Here is a 17,590-nt window from a genome sequence, read left to right as displayed (position 1 = left end):
AGCGAGAAGAAGGTTGAAAGGTGACTTGAGACATACAAGATAAACAGAGGGTTAGATAGGATGGACAGTGAGAGCCTTTTTCCTCAGATGGTGATGACCAGCTTAAGAGGACATATAGTTAAATTGAGGGGTGATAGATATGGGACAGATGTCAGAGGTAGTCAGATTAGGGGCGTGGAATGCCCCGTCTGCAACAATAGTAGATTTGCCAACTTTCAGGGCATTTAAACGGTCATTAGATAGACGTGTGGATGATAATGGAATTGTGTAGGATAGATAGGCTTCAGATTGATTTAAAGGTCAGCGCAACATCGAGAACCAAAGAGCCAGTATTGCTCTGTAATGATCTATGGTCTTGCTGCATTACCTTTCAGGGATTAGGAAGAAATATCTGAACTATGTATTATTCATGTTTTAAAATAGAATGCATAGCTCTATGCAAGGAGCAGGTGGTTAGGGCCAAGTTTAGTGTTTTCTTAAATCTCAATCCACACTTTGTGTTTCAGTGTTTAGAATGCAATTTTTACATCATGGAGAGATGCAGAGTCAACCTCCTGTGTAGGGTCAGCAACCAACAACTGTTCTTGGATATGCAGGTGAAAGTAGGAAACTCCCTGTGAACAGCATATAGGTAAAAATGTAAAAAAAAATTAAGATTTCTTGGAGACCTTCAGTGATTTGACCAAATGAGACCTAAGCCAGCAGTCTCTGAACAAAAGTGATCACCAACTCCATTAACAAGAAGTAGATAAGAGTGCCAACAGCAAAAAGCAGACCCCAGCACCATATCCAATACAGCACTATGGGTTTGCACACACATTGTTTGGCATCTTGGGGCAGCGCTTCCCAAATATTTTTCCCTGTTGTGATTCCATTTTCAGGCTTGAACGTTGTCATGACTCCTCAGTGAGATTGGAGGGTAAGGGGGTGGGTGCGTGCTGAGAGTAGAGACCTTTTTGTCAGAGGTATAATAGTTGCACTCCTGCATTGAGTACCCAGCAGCTATTGTTGCTTCAGAGTTCACAACCCCGAATGGGATCCCTATGAAGTTTTGCAAAAATATCTTAGGGACTTTTGAAATAAGCAGTCACTTTCCAGCTGATACACATTGGAGAGGCCTTTACACAGGCAGCCGGAGTGTTATGGAAACAAGGACCAGCTGTCAGCCAGGTCCAGGTGATTGTAGTGGATGCTAAATGTGGCAAGGTATTTCTCAACTTCATTTGCAGAAAAAATGAATGCATCTTTTCACCTGCAGTTTTACTCTCCTGATATTGAACAGTGCTGTTATACAAAACATTTATTTTCTCAATAGATCTCACCTAGACTAAGTCTGCTTTTCCAGCTGCTTAAGTCATGAAAGATAGGAGGCATCTTTCTTTGTTATTGGTTGGCGGGTAGAAACACTTTCAGCCTACTTGACAGTCATTTTCACAAGGTCAGTGTGTATTGTACAGCAGCCATATAACAGCACTTCATATAAAAAAAACTATCATTGTAATTTGACTGTGAAAGGTTATCCAATTTGGCAGCATTCACCGAAATGCCAAGGATAAAGAATAGATAGTCAGGTAGATCTCAGAAGTAGAAGACACTTTAAATTTGAGAAATTTAGATCTTACCACACAGTCTGATTAATTAAATCAATTCACTGGCAATTTTCTTTTGGCCTAATTTTATTGAAATAAATTGAATCCTATCTATTTTTATGGAAATAGTTCAAGCTTCCTTTGGGCCTAACTAGCATGCTTAGTTCCTGGAGATTTAGGAGGACATGACAATTTTTAGTAGCAGGCAGAGCCATTAAAACCAACATACCCATTATGACAACTCTTAATCCCTGCTCTCTTCAGACATGAATTAATTTATTTCTCAAGTCTATTTATACAGTGCCCTTTTAAAGCTATTTTTAAAATCAATCATCCTTTAACTCCCAAACAATAAACTGTGGATGCTGAAAGTCTGAAACAAAATCAGAACTCAGCAGATCTGGCAGCATTTGTGGAGAGGAAGCAAAGCCAATGTTTTGAGTCCAGAGGCCCTTCTTCAAAACTGAGTTTTTTAGTTCTGAAGAAGGGGCACTAAACTTGAAACATTGACTACTTTCTCTCCACAGATCCTTTAAGTTTGCAGATGGTAGAGGGACAGGCAGCATTGAAGAGGCGGGGAAGCTGCGGAGAGATTTGGACAGGTTAGGAGAGTGAGCAAAGAAGTGGCAGATAGAGTACAACGTGGGCAAGTGTGAGATCATGCACTTTGGTAGGAAGAATAGAGGCATAGACTATTTTCTAAATGGGTAGAAAATTCAGAATTCTGTAGTACAAGGAGACTTGGGAGTTCTAGTCCAGGATTCTCTCAAGGTAAACTTGCAGGTTGAGTCAGTAGTTAGGAAGGCAAATACAATGATGGCATTTATTTTGAGGACTTGAATATAAAAGCAGGGATGTAGTTCTAAGGCTCAGGTCAGACTACATTTGGAGTATTGTGCAGTTTTATGCCCTATATTTTAGGAAGGTTGTACTGGCCCTGGAGCGTGTTCAGTGGAAGTTCACAGGAATGGTCGCAGGAATAAAAAGCTTAACATATGAGGACTCTGGGTATATACTCCATGGAGTTTGGGGGGGGGGGGGGGGTGATCTAATTGAAACATACAGAATACTGAATGGCCTGGACAGAGTAAACGTTGGGAAAATATTTACATTGGTAGGAGATTCGAAGGCACAGCCGTACAGTAAAGACTAGAGTTTAAGACTCTGGTGTAAAATGTCTTAAGGTTAAGTCTGCTATTAACCTAGTATTTTCCATTTGCTATGACGTAATGCCATTTTTTCCATTTATTTCCCAGTGTGCTACCATGGCTGTTTCCTTCCTCATGTCCTAATGTTTGCCTCATATGCTGCTTTCACTTTTGCCTTTTATTGTCTGTTTTCTCCATGCATTTACTTTTTGCTCTCAATTGTTTTGTTTCTCCCTTTGCCTTCTCTTTCTGCCAAGGTGACAGTGCTGAGCTCAATTCTTCCCCTCCCAGTGGTGAATGCTTTCCTGATGTGCAACAACAAAAGTTGAACAAATGAATCTAAGCATTGTCTCAATGTATTTTACTAAGGAAAATATTTATTTGTGATGGAAAGAAGCATAACATACAATTTATATGTATAAAGACAGTTATTATAAAAGAAAAATGTTTCCATATAGAATAAAATATAAACTTTTCTACTCCAGAAAGACAAGATTAATGCTGATGCATTCAGTTAACCATTCCACATATATCATGTTGTGACATACAAAAACGGGCTAGTGAAATCGCGGTAGAGGGATTTCGGGCATGAGCCCTTCCTGAAGAAGGACTCATGCCCGAAACGTCGACTCTCCTGCTCCTTGGATGCTGCCTGACCTGCTGCGCTTTTCCAGCAACACATTTTCAGCTAGTAAAATCGCGCACTTCTTCAGCCAGTTAGACAGTGTGGGGAAATACAACATTGGTCCACTGTTAAGACGGCCACAAATATTGCTCTGATGTTTTCAATCATCAGAACCAGAATGAAAATACAAGTGATCTGATTTACTAAGGACTAATTCAAATAAAGAGAGGAATAGCAGTTTAAATATGAGCTAGTACTTGGATCAGGATCATAGTTGACAAAATTTTTGCATGGAACAAAAATGAATGGGAATGACAATGAGAACTTTGGAGGCGGATATCTGATGTTGAAATGTTGTTGCATGTAAGTAACTTGAAAATTTATTTACAATCAGCTGTGATCAAATTGCACTCTTTGAAACGTATTGACAAGTACTTCAAAATCTTTTAGTATTACATCTCTCAGGACACCTGGAAAATGCACAAAAAGGGTCAAGGTGTAAACAGGCCAGCAGTCTGTACTGGATATAGTGAGATGATTGAAGTAAACAAACCAATCATTCTCATTTTAACTCACTCAATGTAATTTTGTACATTGTAGTGCACTCACTTCTTTGGATTGAACGATTTTGCATGCTCATAACAAGCTCCTTATTTAAAAAAAACATTGCTTATAACTTTGGTACATGACAATGTTTAAACATTTTATGGCCTTCATTTACTGCAAAATAAATCAAATGGTTCTTGGGAGAAAGAGGGCATCATATGATCATGACTGCAGCATGCAGCACAATTACTGATGAGATAAAAGTGTTTAAAAATGCTGGGAAACAAAAACAGAAAATAATGAAATAATACAATAAGCCAGTCATTCATTTGCTGACTAATCTATAAAATATATGCCTGGTACTTGTTGCTCACTAATGCATTTGGGGATAAAGTTATCAAGACAGAGACATTGCAAGTGAGTTTCTGAAGGTTTTCTGAGCTCATTGTTTGAGTAAATTCATAACTGTTCTCAAAGATTAAGGCACTGGAAACAGCAAATCTACACAAACATCTTTACAATGTGGCTAAGCATAGCAACCAGAGCTCGTATGCTATTGACACTTTTAGTCAGTTTTTAAAATAATTCATTATAGACTCAGGTGGGGGTACGGGCAGGAGATAAACATATACTTACTTTGGAGGCAGTAGTCATTAGATTACAAACATAGGATTTAGGAGCAGCAATAGACTATACAGCTCCTCTAGACTGATGTACTGATCAAGGCTAACTTGACTGTAATGTCAAATCTATATTCCTACAGACCAGAGAAACCCTTCACTCCTTTGCTTAACAAACAAATCTACCTCTGTCTTAAACATATTCAAGGAGTCTGCTTCCAATACTTTTCAGGGACTGTTCCAAAGGTACTCAACCCAATAAAACAAAAATTGCCTAATTTCAGTATTAAGTGTGTTACCCCTAGTACCAGATTTTCCATAAGAGGAAACATCCTCTGCACATCTACCCTCTGAAGATCCTTCAGGACTGGTTTCTGGAATGATTGTCCTGTGACACAGGGGCTGTCTCAAGTAAACTGGGTTGACATTCTCTGGAGCTTGGTAAAATGAAAGGTGATCTCCTTGAAACATTCAAGTTTCTATAGGAGTTGAACAGGATACATACTGAGTTGTTGTTCCCACTGGCTGGAGAGCCTTGACCATGAGGGAGTAGTTTCAAAATAAAGCAATGATCACTTTAGGACTGAGATACAGAAAGACTGCTTCACCGAAAGGGTTTTGATTTTTCGGTTTCTTGGGTAAACAAGACTTATGGGGAGTTGTAGGTAATTGGAGTTGAGGCCGAATATCAACCATGAAGTGTTAATGCAGGCTCGTTTAGCCTTTTAGGTTCTTATATTCCCTGAAACCTTACCTTCCTTGGAGGTCTGCTTCAAAGCCTCATTATTTTAACATTTCATCATTGCATTTAGAATAATTTTTAAAATTATTTTGTAAAGCAGTACACTTTTAAGTTCTAAATACACATACTAACAGTAGCTTACAGTTTAGATACAAATTGTATAATTCAAACATTTTTAAGTAAATTACAATATACTGTGGCATCAATCTCTGTTCAGTCCTAATAACGTATTTGAATGAGCTCTTTATCCAACTATAACTTCCCTTACACATTTAAAAGAAATATTGCTCTAAACTTTTACTGTTAACATTTGTTCCATTAATCATTTCAAACAGTTTGAATTAACTTTCCACTATAAATTTAATGGAGGTCAAGTGTTAACCAACTTGTTTTTGGACACTATCACCACAAATGTGAAGCTTAATTCAAAATTATTTTACTATGTAATTCCTTGGATGAGAATTAAGTGGTTCCATTTTACAAATATGTGCCAATTGTAAACAACAACATTAAGGGGCAGAAGGAAAAGTCACACAGGCATTGGCTATTTTAAACATTAGGAGTGAGAGTTCAGCACCAATAAATTCTACACAGTAAAGCTAAAAGGTGGGGAAAGGGACTGTTGTAGTTGCAGCTTATAAGGAACAAAAGAAAATTTCATAGCAGTAAGGACCACACACACTAGTAAAACAGGAAAATAAGAAACAAAAAAATACAACTAGAAACAAGACTATGTTTTTCTCTTGTATGCTGTCAGAGCATGAGTAAGGTGCTTTAAGAGCCAGCTCTGATATAGATTTTTCACTATCTCCTGAATCTGTCCATAGAACTCAGTAAATAAATCCAAGCACTGTCTTATTAAAATATCAAATACTGACAGTCTCAATAATCAAACCAAGATTTCCCTGACCCTTCAGGTCAGATACATTGCTAAAAATGTCAAGTGCATCAACTGAAATTTCATCCAATAACTGTTAATAACTATGCACCACTATTAAGCAGGTGTTAGCAAGGTGACAATATCAACAACAGAAGGTCAAAATTAAGTCACCCATCTGTAACATATTGGCTGAGTAGGTCTGCAGCACTTCAAAACACTTCTGAACAACTAGCTACCCTGATTTACAAATAGATTCTAGAGTACAGTTCTCTCTAAGAATTAAATTTCTTCATACTTAACTTTGGAGAATCCTAAATCCTAGCAACATTACAAGCTCAGAGAGTGAAGACTACCAACTTTCTTTGCACGTAGGCTCCCCAAAAATAGCGTAAGCCTCAATTCTTGCTAAGATACAACTCAGGTTACTAGACTTTAAGGGGGTGGACCGTCACTCCATATCAGACTGACAGGAGCCTTAAGTAAGGCAAGAGCAAAGTACAGTAGTTCCTGGGAGTCTGAAGAAAAAAACAGAACATCTGGAAATACACAGTCGGTCTGACAGCATCTGTGGAGAGGAAACTTGAGTTAATAGGCCTGATTTTAAATAAATATATTCAAAAGTCATTCACTTAATTATTGAAATCGGATCCAATGTTTCAGTTCAGTGACTCATTAGAAAGGTTAATTCAGCTTCTCTCTCCACGGAGGTGGCCAGATCTACTGAGTATTTCCAGCATTGGCTGTTATAATTCAAGTATCTCTAAGCATGTGGGTTTTTCATGTATCTCTTATTAGACTATTGTGGAAATATATTTCTTCAGGTCAAGTATTTTCTATGTTTGCAGGAGGCTCAGTATTCAATGGTGGGAGATGGAGAATAGATCAGGCATGAAACCAGTGAATTAGATTGGAAATAAAAGTCAGGTCACCAGCAATTTTTGTCTTGATAACATCAGCTAGACATTAATGCAAATGGCGATTTGAACAATTGAAATTGCCTCGCTTAAGTTCCCATTTCTAGACTAAGGTAATTTCGACTGAAGGGTCCTGAGGATCATTACATAGGCAGTGGGCAGAGGCCCAAAACCCAGGTGCAGCCCTATAACAACCACTTCTGAGAGCCCGAACTTGATTCACAGAATCACTGCAGCACAGAAAAAGGCTGCTCAACCCATCATGGCTGTGCTGACCCAATTAAGGAGCCACTCATACACAACCACTCTCCTATCATTCTTGCAGTTTCCCCTTCAGACATTTAGAAGATGTATCGTGACTGTGCCTACCAAAAAGCAGTGAACCAAACCTGAGTCTATATCTATCAACTAATTAACGGGAAAGGGTTTGAGGTGGGGGAGGAGTTTAAAGCATGAGTGGGTGGCACTTGCTGCTGGGAGGTGCCTCCTTTAGCCCTAATCAGGAAGCCTAGTCCTCCCAAGGAGACTACCAGCTTCTATTCAGCTACCTCTCACCCCATCCTACTTGTGGAATGTCAGTCTCGGTGGAATGAAGCCCTTTAATAGTCCTCTTTAATTTGTCTCCAATTTGTCTTTGATCTGCATCTCTAGTCTCTCCATAGACGGAGGTAAACAGACTCACATTTACATGGCACTAGTCATGACAATCAGGTGTCTCTGAACGCTTTACAGCCAATGCAATTGCTCAGAGGTCTGCTTTTGTACCAGAGTCTGAACTGTTCCAACACAAGATGACCTTTTGTCCCTGTACTTCAAAAGGTCCCTTGCTGTGGCTACTGCTTCCCAGGTGTGCAACAGCATGCAGGTCAGGGAGGAGAGGCCTGTTCATTCTGTGGCACTCACCAACTAAGGAATGATGTACAATAATGAATTGTGCCAAGTCAGAAGGGATGGGCAGCAGCAATGGGTCATCCTATCAGGGTTAGTTCACTCCCTCAATTTCCAAGTCGGGAAACTGTATCCACAACAAAAAGATCCTATTGGGCCAGTCCTGCATTCTATGATGGTGCTGTCAAACTGCTCCTAGTAGATTCACTGATTCATACCAATATTGGTCATTGAAGATCATTTCCAGGTTGACAACCAGAGGACACAGCTTAAAAATACAGGGTAGACCATTTAGGACAGAGATAAGGAGAAACTTCTTCACCCAGAGAGTGGTGGCTGTGTGGAATGCTCTGCCCCAGAGGGCAGTGGAGGCCCAGTCTCTGGATTCATTTAAGAAAGAGTTGGATAGAGCTCTCAAGGATTGTGGAATCAAGGGTTATGGAGATAAGGCAGGAACAGGATACTGATTAAGGCTGATCAGCCATGATCATATTGAAAGGCTCGAAGAGCAGATTGGCCTACTTCTGCACCTATTGTCTATTGACAAGTGCCAGCAATAACAATCTTCGCATTAGCTTTATTATCACATAAGCGTGTGCCTATGTACAGCAGCAGATGGGTCAAGGGTCTCTTAGGGCCATCGTATGTTGGGTTTCTGTACTGGTCACCTTACTTCTCCAAGAATTTTATGGACCCTCTTCATCTACCAGCCTGCTCCCATGGCCTAATGTAATTCTAGTAGTATAGCAACTGACCCTATTTTATAGCCATTTCTCTTTAATTGGACATCTTGAGGCTGTAACACTAAATTCTGTTTCTCAATCTCTGGTCACCATTTTTTGTTAATAAATTCACTGACTCACTCAACAACAAAGTTGCAGACTTGCATAACACGAGGAAACAGAGTTAACCTGGTTTCAGTAATGATTAGCTGGCACATTTTAGAGTTTATTTCTGTTGTAGTGCAGACATGAAAAACACAACTGATCTTGCTTGAACAGTGTGTAAACACTAGTACCATCTAATAGCACTATGGCAACAAAGAACTTTAGAGCACATGTAACTCATTGTGACAAGTTCTGGCTCTTCATCAAATTAATGATAAAATACACACTGTGGTCATCCAATGGGGGGTGTGGGGGGGGGGAATGTTATCTGAAAAACACTGATCCTTCAATAAAAAAAAAGCTGTTCATGGGTGCCATTAACCTCCTTTTGCTTTGCTGAAACAAAATTTAAATCTTTGCCCAGTAGAAGCAAGACTAATCTTTAAAGAACCAACAAGGCATCCAAACATTAAAGCCACAGTAAACATTTACGATAAAATTCTGGTTGGATCTGTCAGCAGAAGGTTAAAATTGGAAACAACTATATTTGAATGCAGTGCAGATTTATTTTGTATTTTTACTAAAAGACAAATGCAAAAACTTGATAAAAAATTATTTACTATGACCCAAGAACTAAGACACTAAATCTACTCGTAACAAAACTGAAACCTCCTCAAAACAGTCAGCTGTAGAAGACAGCTGGTTACCCCTACTACCCAGTATTTGAGAAAGGAAGGCATCTGAGGGACTGAGGTTATGAAGAGGAAAAGGAGGGTGAACCATCCTCCCTTGGTGTGAATCTGTTAAAGGACCAACGACCAGCGATTCTGCTCAGTTGTTTTACAACCTTTTAAGAATGAGTAGAACAAATGAGTTGAATTGACACCCTATTTTGACCAACAACATGAAGTTCAGGTTAATCTTTTCTGCTGGTTCTGAAACCTAGAACTTGAGCCCAGACTGAGATTCATCCCTTACATATACTTAAACTGTCTGGCTATCTAGCTATTTTAATTTTAAACAAGGAATCAATGCAGGAATGAAGACTTGTGTTATATAACTCAAGTTCTCAACACATTTATACTTATTAATTTATATAAATTAATATTCAGTAAGCAGGTTTGTAATAAAGTAGTACAGGGAAAAACACAAAGTTATCTGATCTCCTTCTAAGCTGGCTGTTGATGATCAGACCGGGTGGGATTGTATACAAAGGGACTGCATTCATTGCATAAACACCACTTTATGGTTCTTTAGGATGTTGTGTTGACTCTTCTGTCAATTTCCACAGTGGTTCCATTCATCCCTACGCTTGGGAGGCTCCTGAAGGGAAAGCAAGATGCAAAAGATAGAAATTAACACATACATTTGCATGTTTTAAAAAACCCAAAACTTTAACTGGAATAAATAAATAGTTACCATGTTGCCAATGAGTAAGTAGCACAGAAGTGCAGTTGGGAACAGATGGACAGGCAGAAAGCGCTCAGAAAATTCACTACAATAGAAAAACAACTTGGTGACACCATTGTGCCAGTCTGCTGCTGGGATCAACTAGAACTGGGATTGCGCTGTTCAGGAAACTGGTATGAATGCAAATTGTAAGTAATAAACTGAGCCTCCTTCAGATAAGTGGGAAACAAAAATAGTGTTTTGAACAATGAAATAGGGAAGTAGCAGCATGCACAACACAATGCAATTCAATTCACGAGAACTGAACATGTAGTGCAGATAATACACTTTGACAAGTTGGGATTCCACTGGACAGATTTGAGAAAACCAGCTTACAGCTATAGTCAGTAGAATATTAGCTTGCTTCAGGAGGCACCATTGCCAGAATCAGGAAGTTAGAGCTTTGAGTGCATTTGTAGGACTTGAGCACATGATTTAGGTTCACACTCCACTGCAGTAGTGAGGATTGTATTTTCAGAAGTGCCAACCATCAAATGAAATGTTACACTGTTCTGCTCATTTAAGTGTAAATCCAATGGGACTATTTGAAGAGCAGAGAGTTATCTAAACTCTTCACCTGGAGTAGCAACAAGATTAGCATGTAGATCACCTCTTGGCAGCATTCGGATATTACTGCATACAAAATGGCTATACATTTGCTGACATGACAGTCACTCCACTTCAAGGAAAGCATCTTGTAGAAAATGGAGGTGCCTGAGAAATGTGGTAAATTGCCAAATAAATAATTTTAGTTTCCTACCCAGTCAAGATATACACTACTAGCAGGGGAAGAACAGTGAAATACTGCATGCAGCAAATTACATAATGGATGTCTCCAGATTTTTGCTATTTCTGTAGGTGTCAGACCTACCCATCAGTGCTTCAGGTTTCACTGCCTTGCATAATAAACCTTTCATTTAAAAAAATACATGACTGATTTCTTTACTCCTCCTCTCCCAACATTTATTATATTGAAAGGAATTGGATGATTTAAAAAAAGTAAAATCAGGAACACAAGTCATACCGTTGTGACTGGAGCTCTATCAGGACTGAATTCTCTGTTCTTGTTTCATTTGATATTATATATTCCTCTGCTGGCTCCTCTGAGTGTGTGACTGCTTCCTGTACTTGCTGCTTCTGTGCTGAACCCCTGGCAGTGAGAAACTGTGCCAGTCGTGCTCGCTCCCGAACAGACTCTGCTAATTTTTCCCAGGCATCTGTTGACATGACAGAACTGATTTCGTCCTCGAAACCTGGATGTTCTTCATAAAATAATAAATGCCTTGAACGAACTGTGGGAAGAAAAATGGTGACAATTTAAAGCTACAAATATGTCCTTCACCACTAAGCCTGCCAACACATTTTCTTATCAAATAACTCAGATTGTCAAATAGGACAGCTTTCTACACACTAGTAAAATTCCAGATGTGGAGTACAGCAAACAAGAAATCAAAGGTTTTCACACAGGAGACAGTAAAACAATCAGATTTCAGTTTATGTGGGCTCAAGCATGCTAAGTGACATTCCAAATTGCAACATCTAGATTTTTGCTGCATGTAGGTTTACTATACACGCTTTTGCACATCAAAACCATTCCTGATTTGTGAAAAAAAAATTTTTCTTTTAGTAGTTGACATGAACTATTGGATGTTGAGAAACAGAAGCTTGTTAATATTTGCAGGTCACCCCTGGGATTCATCCATTATTTGCAGGGAGTCCTATACACTGAAAAAAAACAATACTCTGTGATGATGGTGTTTTCTTGTAAACTGTGACCTTCTGCTGAGATAAAAATCTCAGCTCTGACAAAGATAAATTGCCAATTCAAAAAAAAAAGCCCAAGTGAATCACAAATTTACTGCTCATTGATTAGATGATGAAGACTTACTAGACAATTACTTGTAAACACCATTGACACAGCAATGCCTGAGACATTGTTAAGATGTATGTACTGATACATGCTGGACATGGCCATAATACAAGTATGTCTGAAATGAAAGATGCAAAGATGATGGTGTATCAGGTGTTTGTTGATTTGCTTGCTCTCTTTTCTCAATTTTTCCCTCATTCTCCTTCAAGAATAAAAATAACTGCCTTGAAATAAATGATGAACAAAACGATGTTCAAAGGAGGAAGTTATTTTTCTTAACTAGAATTTTTGTCGCAGGTGGAACTGGTAAAGGAAGAAAATATTTGCATGCTAACACCCGACGATAAATACGTGTTGGTTCAGAACAAGAAAATGTTAATCTAGAAATGCAAATTCTCTTTGTTATGGAAATCAGATTTGGTACTTGTGTCAAGATTAGAATTAAGATACAGACAAATAAATACTGTTTAATATTAATGTCAAGGAACTATAAAAAGGAGGAAATTATGTTCAGTATAAAATGGACAATGGAAACATCAGCCCAGATTGTGTGGTCAGTATCGCAGAGGATATGTCTAACTTTGCGATAGAATCTTCCCACTGATATTTTATCCTTTCCACCTTCCAGTGCTGACCCCAGCAGCGATGAAGAAACAAACACAGACTGTAGTCAAGTAGAGAGATTGATTCCAGTGCAGCCATGCCTCTTTGTCATGTCTTAAACTGAAGACATGCATGGTCGTCGTCTTCCACTGCAGTATTTATTTGAATATTAATATTAATAAATAGAGCTGACAACCGCAGCACTGCACAACCTCCACTCACTGATTGCATCAAACTCCACTACCTTTCCCTCACCCTGGTTAGATTCAGCACCTTTAACCTCATTCCTCACCTCCACCAACAGCACACACCTCCACAACCTCCTCATCCCCCGGCCCCCACCAACTGCACTCGTCACTACGAACCCCCAACCTCACTTCTACTCCCCCCACCAACAGCACTCACCTCCACAACCCCCTCAACTCACTCCCCGCCTCAACCTCACTCCTCCTCCCCCTCCCCTCCACCAACAGCACTCACCACCACAACCGCCCCCAAACCCCAGGTCTGACCCCCTTCCTTTCAACCTGACAGAATTCATCCCTTTCACTCTCCAAATACATTTAATCTCCTCTTACCCCCTAATAACATTCACTCCCCCATGACAGCAGCGACAGTCTTTCTTCATTCACCAATGGAATTCACCTACCTTCCTCTATCCCCAAGGTATTCACACCTCTCAAAAATGCTCAACCTTCCCACCCCCATTACCAAGAGCTGCAGTGCTTTAACATTCTAGCTGACTTAGGAGTTACACTGTTCAGCGGGTTTTATACATGCTATGAATTAACTCCAAATAAATCTGCGTTAAAAGCTGGGTTAAATATCGAGTATATGGCACATGTCTCCATGGTTTAAACTTCCTGCATATGTACTGTGGACTTGGGCATGTCAGGACTTCCTCAGGGTCATGATGTTGGAGTGTTCCTTCATGTGGTAGGGACATTATGCAATTTCTGCAATACAAGGCAAAAACAGATTGAACCAAATTCATTCACAGGGATCAGTGCTGGGTCCAGTTTTGTTGATTTAGAGGAGAATATAGAAGACATGGTTAGTAAGTTTGTGGATGACATCAAATTGGTGATATAGTGTACAGTGAAGACACATATCAAAGTTTACAATTCAGTTGGATCAACAGGCTGAAGAGTGGCAGGTGGAGTTTAATCTGAGTAAATGAAAGATATTGCATTTTGATAAAACAAACAAAGGCAGACTTCTCCAATTAAATGTTAAGCACTGGATAGAACAGAAACCTAGGAACTCGGGTACATAATTCTTTGAAGTTAACATCACATATAGATAGGGTGGTTAAGGCAGTGTTTAGCACACTTGCCTTCATTGCTCAGATCTCTGAGGAAAGGAGTTGGGACGTTGTGTGGAGGTTGTACAGGACGTTAGCGAGGCCTCTTCTGTGTCCAGTTCTGGTCTCCCTGTTACAGGAAGGATATTATTAAGCTGGAGAGAGTTCAGAAGAGACTTACGAGGATGTTGCCAGGAACGGAGGGTTTGGGTTATAAGGAGAGACCGAGTAGGCTGGTACTTTCTTCACTGGAGATTAGGGGGTTGAGGGGTGACTTTAGAGGTTTATAAAATCATGAGGGATACAGATAAGCTGAATGGCTGGGGGCATATTTTTAAGGTGAGTGAAGAAAGGTTTAAAGAAGACAAGCAGTTCGTGTGTGGAATGAACTTCCAGAGGAAATGGTGGATGTGGGTACAGTTACAACATTTAAAAACATTTAGGTAAGTATATAAATAAGAAATGTCTGGAGGGATATAGGCCAAGTGCCAGCAAGTGGGATTAGTTTAGTTTGGGATTATGCTTGGCATGCACTATTTGGTCCAAAGGGTCTGTTTCCAGGCAGATTGTAAAGGAGAACCTTAAAGGTAGCAAGAGAGGTGGAGATCCATTGGAGTTTAGGAGAAAATTCCAGAATGTGCAAACTTGCTGGTGAAGATATGGCTAGTTAACAGTGAGTCAAAAAGTTGGGAATGCACATAGTTCAAAGTCAGAAAAACAGAGCTGTGGGGTTGTAGGCTGGTGGGGCTCAAAAATGATGTGGAGAATTTTAAATTGAAAACATTGGGGGATCAGAAATATGAGCACAATGAGTGGGGCTTGGTGCAATAGAGGAGGCTGGATAGAAGTTTATGGAGGGTGGCAGATGACAAAGAATTCACGGGGCTGGGATGTAAGGCGAAGGTGACAAAGAGGAAGAAGCTGAAAACATAATTAATACTTTCTATAACTCAAATGTTCTTAGAAACAATGTTGTTCTTGTCCTTGGGGCATAGCAGCTCTAGTGGGCAACAGTTGTCAGAACAGTAAATTTAGTAGAAGAGGATGTGATTGTAGAACCAATTCAGGGAGATGATAGAAATAAAAGAACGTGTTAATGATAATCATGGAAAGGCTTGGATTTCTTAGACAGGATGAAGAACCAGATACAATTAAAATATAAAGTACAGGCCATTCTGCTAGAACGTGTTTCATCAATGCGTATTGGCTACACGCGACTGATGAATTGTGGATGCTGTTTGGATGACATAGAACATTACAGTGCCGTCCAGCCCCTTCGGCCCTCGAGGTTGCACCGAACACATGGAACCAATCTGAAGCCCAGCTCACCTACACTTTTCTATTTTTGTCCATATGCCTATCTAATGACCATTTAACTGTCCTTAAAGTTGGTGAGTCTACTACTGTCGCAGGTAGTGCATAAAGAAACTACCTCTGACATCTGTTCTATGTCTATCACGCCTCAATTTAAAGCTACGTCCCCCCATGCTAGCCATCACCATCCTAAGAAAATGGCTCTCTGTCCACATGATCTAACCCTCTAATTATCTTATATATCTCAATTAAGTCACCCGTCAACAATCTTCTCTCTAACGAAAACAGCTTCAAGTCCCTCAGCCTTTCCTCATAAGACATGGCCTCCATACCAGGCACCATCCTCATAACGCAAACTTTCTACTAAAGGGGTATTGTAATTTTCTATAGTGATCTTCAATAGTATGATTTTCCACAGCGGTTTTTCATAGTGCTGTTTTCTATTGTGCAAGGTTGCAGAGGAATGCACTGTACAAAGTACAAAGTACAATCACTTAATGAATATACTTGATAACTCTTTAATGTAAAACTGCTTGGTGAATTTAACTTGCATCAGCTACTACAATGGGTGGATGCTGAAGTCACTTTTAATCATCTAAATTCCCGTGTTATTGAATCTGATTCAAATATTGTTAGAAGTGAGTTGCACTATGTGGACTGCTGCCACATTGTATTGTTCTATAGCATGCAACTCAGATACAGGAACTGATGATCACCATTAACTTTCACAAGAATTATACAAGTTAGAAGTTAGAACAATTTTCTGCTTATAGAAATATTGATTTCAACATCAATCACAAATATACCATCAATTCCTCAGCAACTGTAAAGCAGAATCCAATCTGCAATTGTGCAGGATTGCTACTTCTGATAGTACATTCAAACTGACCAAGCACAAATTTCTATTACAATGCATTGCATTATTGCATTCTCTTCCAGCTAGCTAATCACAGAACTGAAAGAAAATCTCATTTGAGACCAGAATGAGGATCATTACAATTGGAATCAGATTTTGGCTGATTGAATCATACAGATCATTGGCAAAAGCTGCCTGTATTCCAAAGGTCATTAAAACGCTTCAGAGTATTTGACCACCTTATTGTCTTCAACATACAATCAAATGCCCTTGAGGTGCAACAAAGTTTATGGAGCTATACACTGGGGAAATTTCCAGCAAACAAAAATCTAGCGTTATCTCCAATCTTTCCCTTTTCTACCTTTGTTGATGCAACAGCTCAAAATGTACATTTACTGTTTCCTCACTACTTTGGATTATCACATTATATTAAGTAATTCTCTGGTGTATTCAGTCATAGAGTCCTACAGCATGGAGATAGGCCCTTTGGCCCAAACTGGTCCAAGCTAACCAAAATGTACAACCACTCTAACCCCATTTCCCAGCACCTAGCCCAAATTTTTCTAAACCTTTCCGATCCATCTATATATTTGTCCAAATGCCTTTTAAATGTTGTTCATGTACCTACCTCAATCACTTCTGCTGGCAGCTCATTCCACATGCATACCACCATCTGTGGAAAACAGTTGCCCCTCAGGTTCCTTTTAATTCTTAACCCTCTCACCTTAAACTGATGCCCTCCAATCCTCGATTCCCCAATGCTGGAAAAAGACTGAGTGCATTCACCCTATCCATCTCTCTCATATTCTTACACACCTCTATAATGTTCCCCCCTCAGTCTACTATGCTCTAAAGAAAGAAGTTCTAGTTTGTCCAACATCTCCCTATAACTCAGACCCTTGAGTCCTGGCAACATCCTTGTCCTCACCCTAAATGCTGTTTATTTATATCACCACCTGACCATATCAACAAATGTGCAATCACAAATTGCAGCAGGATTACATTATATCTGGAGCAGAAGGTACATCTCGGTCTCCTTTCTTAAGGATTTAATGAGAAACAATTCAGAGGAAGTTCTGAAAGGGAGGTCTGATCAGCAAGTGTTGGGCCTGCTCAGCCTATACCTAAGTCAGAATGCAGCCCATGGAAGTTAACTTAAAAATGTGTTTGGACCAAGGAATTAGTTGCTGGTTTCTGAATATAAAAGCTCATACCTAAATTTTTAGCTTGTGCTTAACATGGTACATATTAAGTGAGTATTAGAGTCATAGAGATGTACAGCATAGAAACAGACCCTTCGCTCGAACTCATCCATGCCGACCAGATATCCCAACCCAATCTAGTCCCACCTGCCAGCACCTGGCCCTTAGCCCTCTAAACCCTTCCTATTCATATTCCCATCCAAATGCCTTTTAA

General features: G+C 39.5%; 1 protein-coding gene across 1 annotated transcript in view; it reads right to left on the bottom strand.

The window, feature by feature from the left end:
- Positions 1 to 3,128: 3,128 nt before the first annotated feature.
- creb3l2 (cAMP responsive element binding protein 3-like 2) overlaps positions 3,129 to 17,590 on the bottom strand; it is a 94,259-nt gene continuing 79,797 nt past the window's right edge. Inside the window, exons 11-12 of the mRNA XM_060840014.1 lie at positions 11,253 to 11,520; positions 3,129 to 10,102 (exon numbers count right to left, since the gene is read on the bottom strand). Of these exons, the coding sequence (XP_060695997.1) occupies positions 10,033 to 10,102; positions 11,253 to 11,520 (338 nt within the window). The 3' untranslated portion in view covers positions 3,129 to 10,032. The remainder of the gene's footprint in view (positions 10,103 to 11,252; positions 11,521 to 17,590) is intronic.

The sequence above is a fragment of the Hemiscyllium ocellatum genome, chromosome 19 (genome assembly GCF_020745735.1).
Source record: "Hemiscyllium ocellatum isolate sHemOce1 chromosome 19, sHemOce1.pat.X.cur, whole genome shotgun sequence".
Taxonomy (NCBI): domain Eukaryota; kingdom Metazoa; phylum Chordata; class Chondrichthyes; order Orectolobiformes; family Hemiscylliidae; genus Hemiscyllium; species Hemiscyllium ocellatum.
This window is presented reverse-complemented; position numbering and strand designations above follow the sequence as displayed.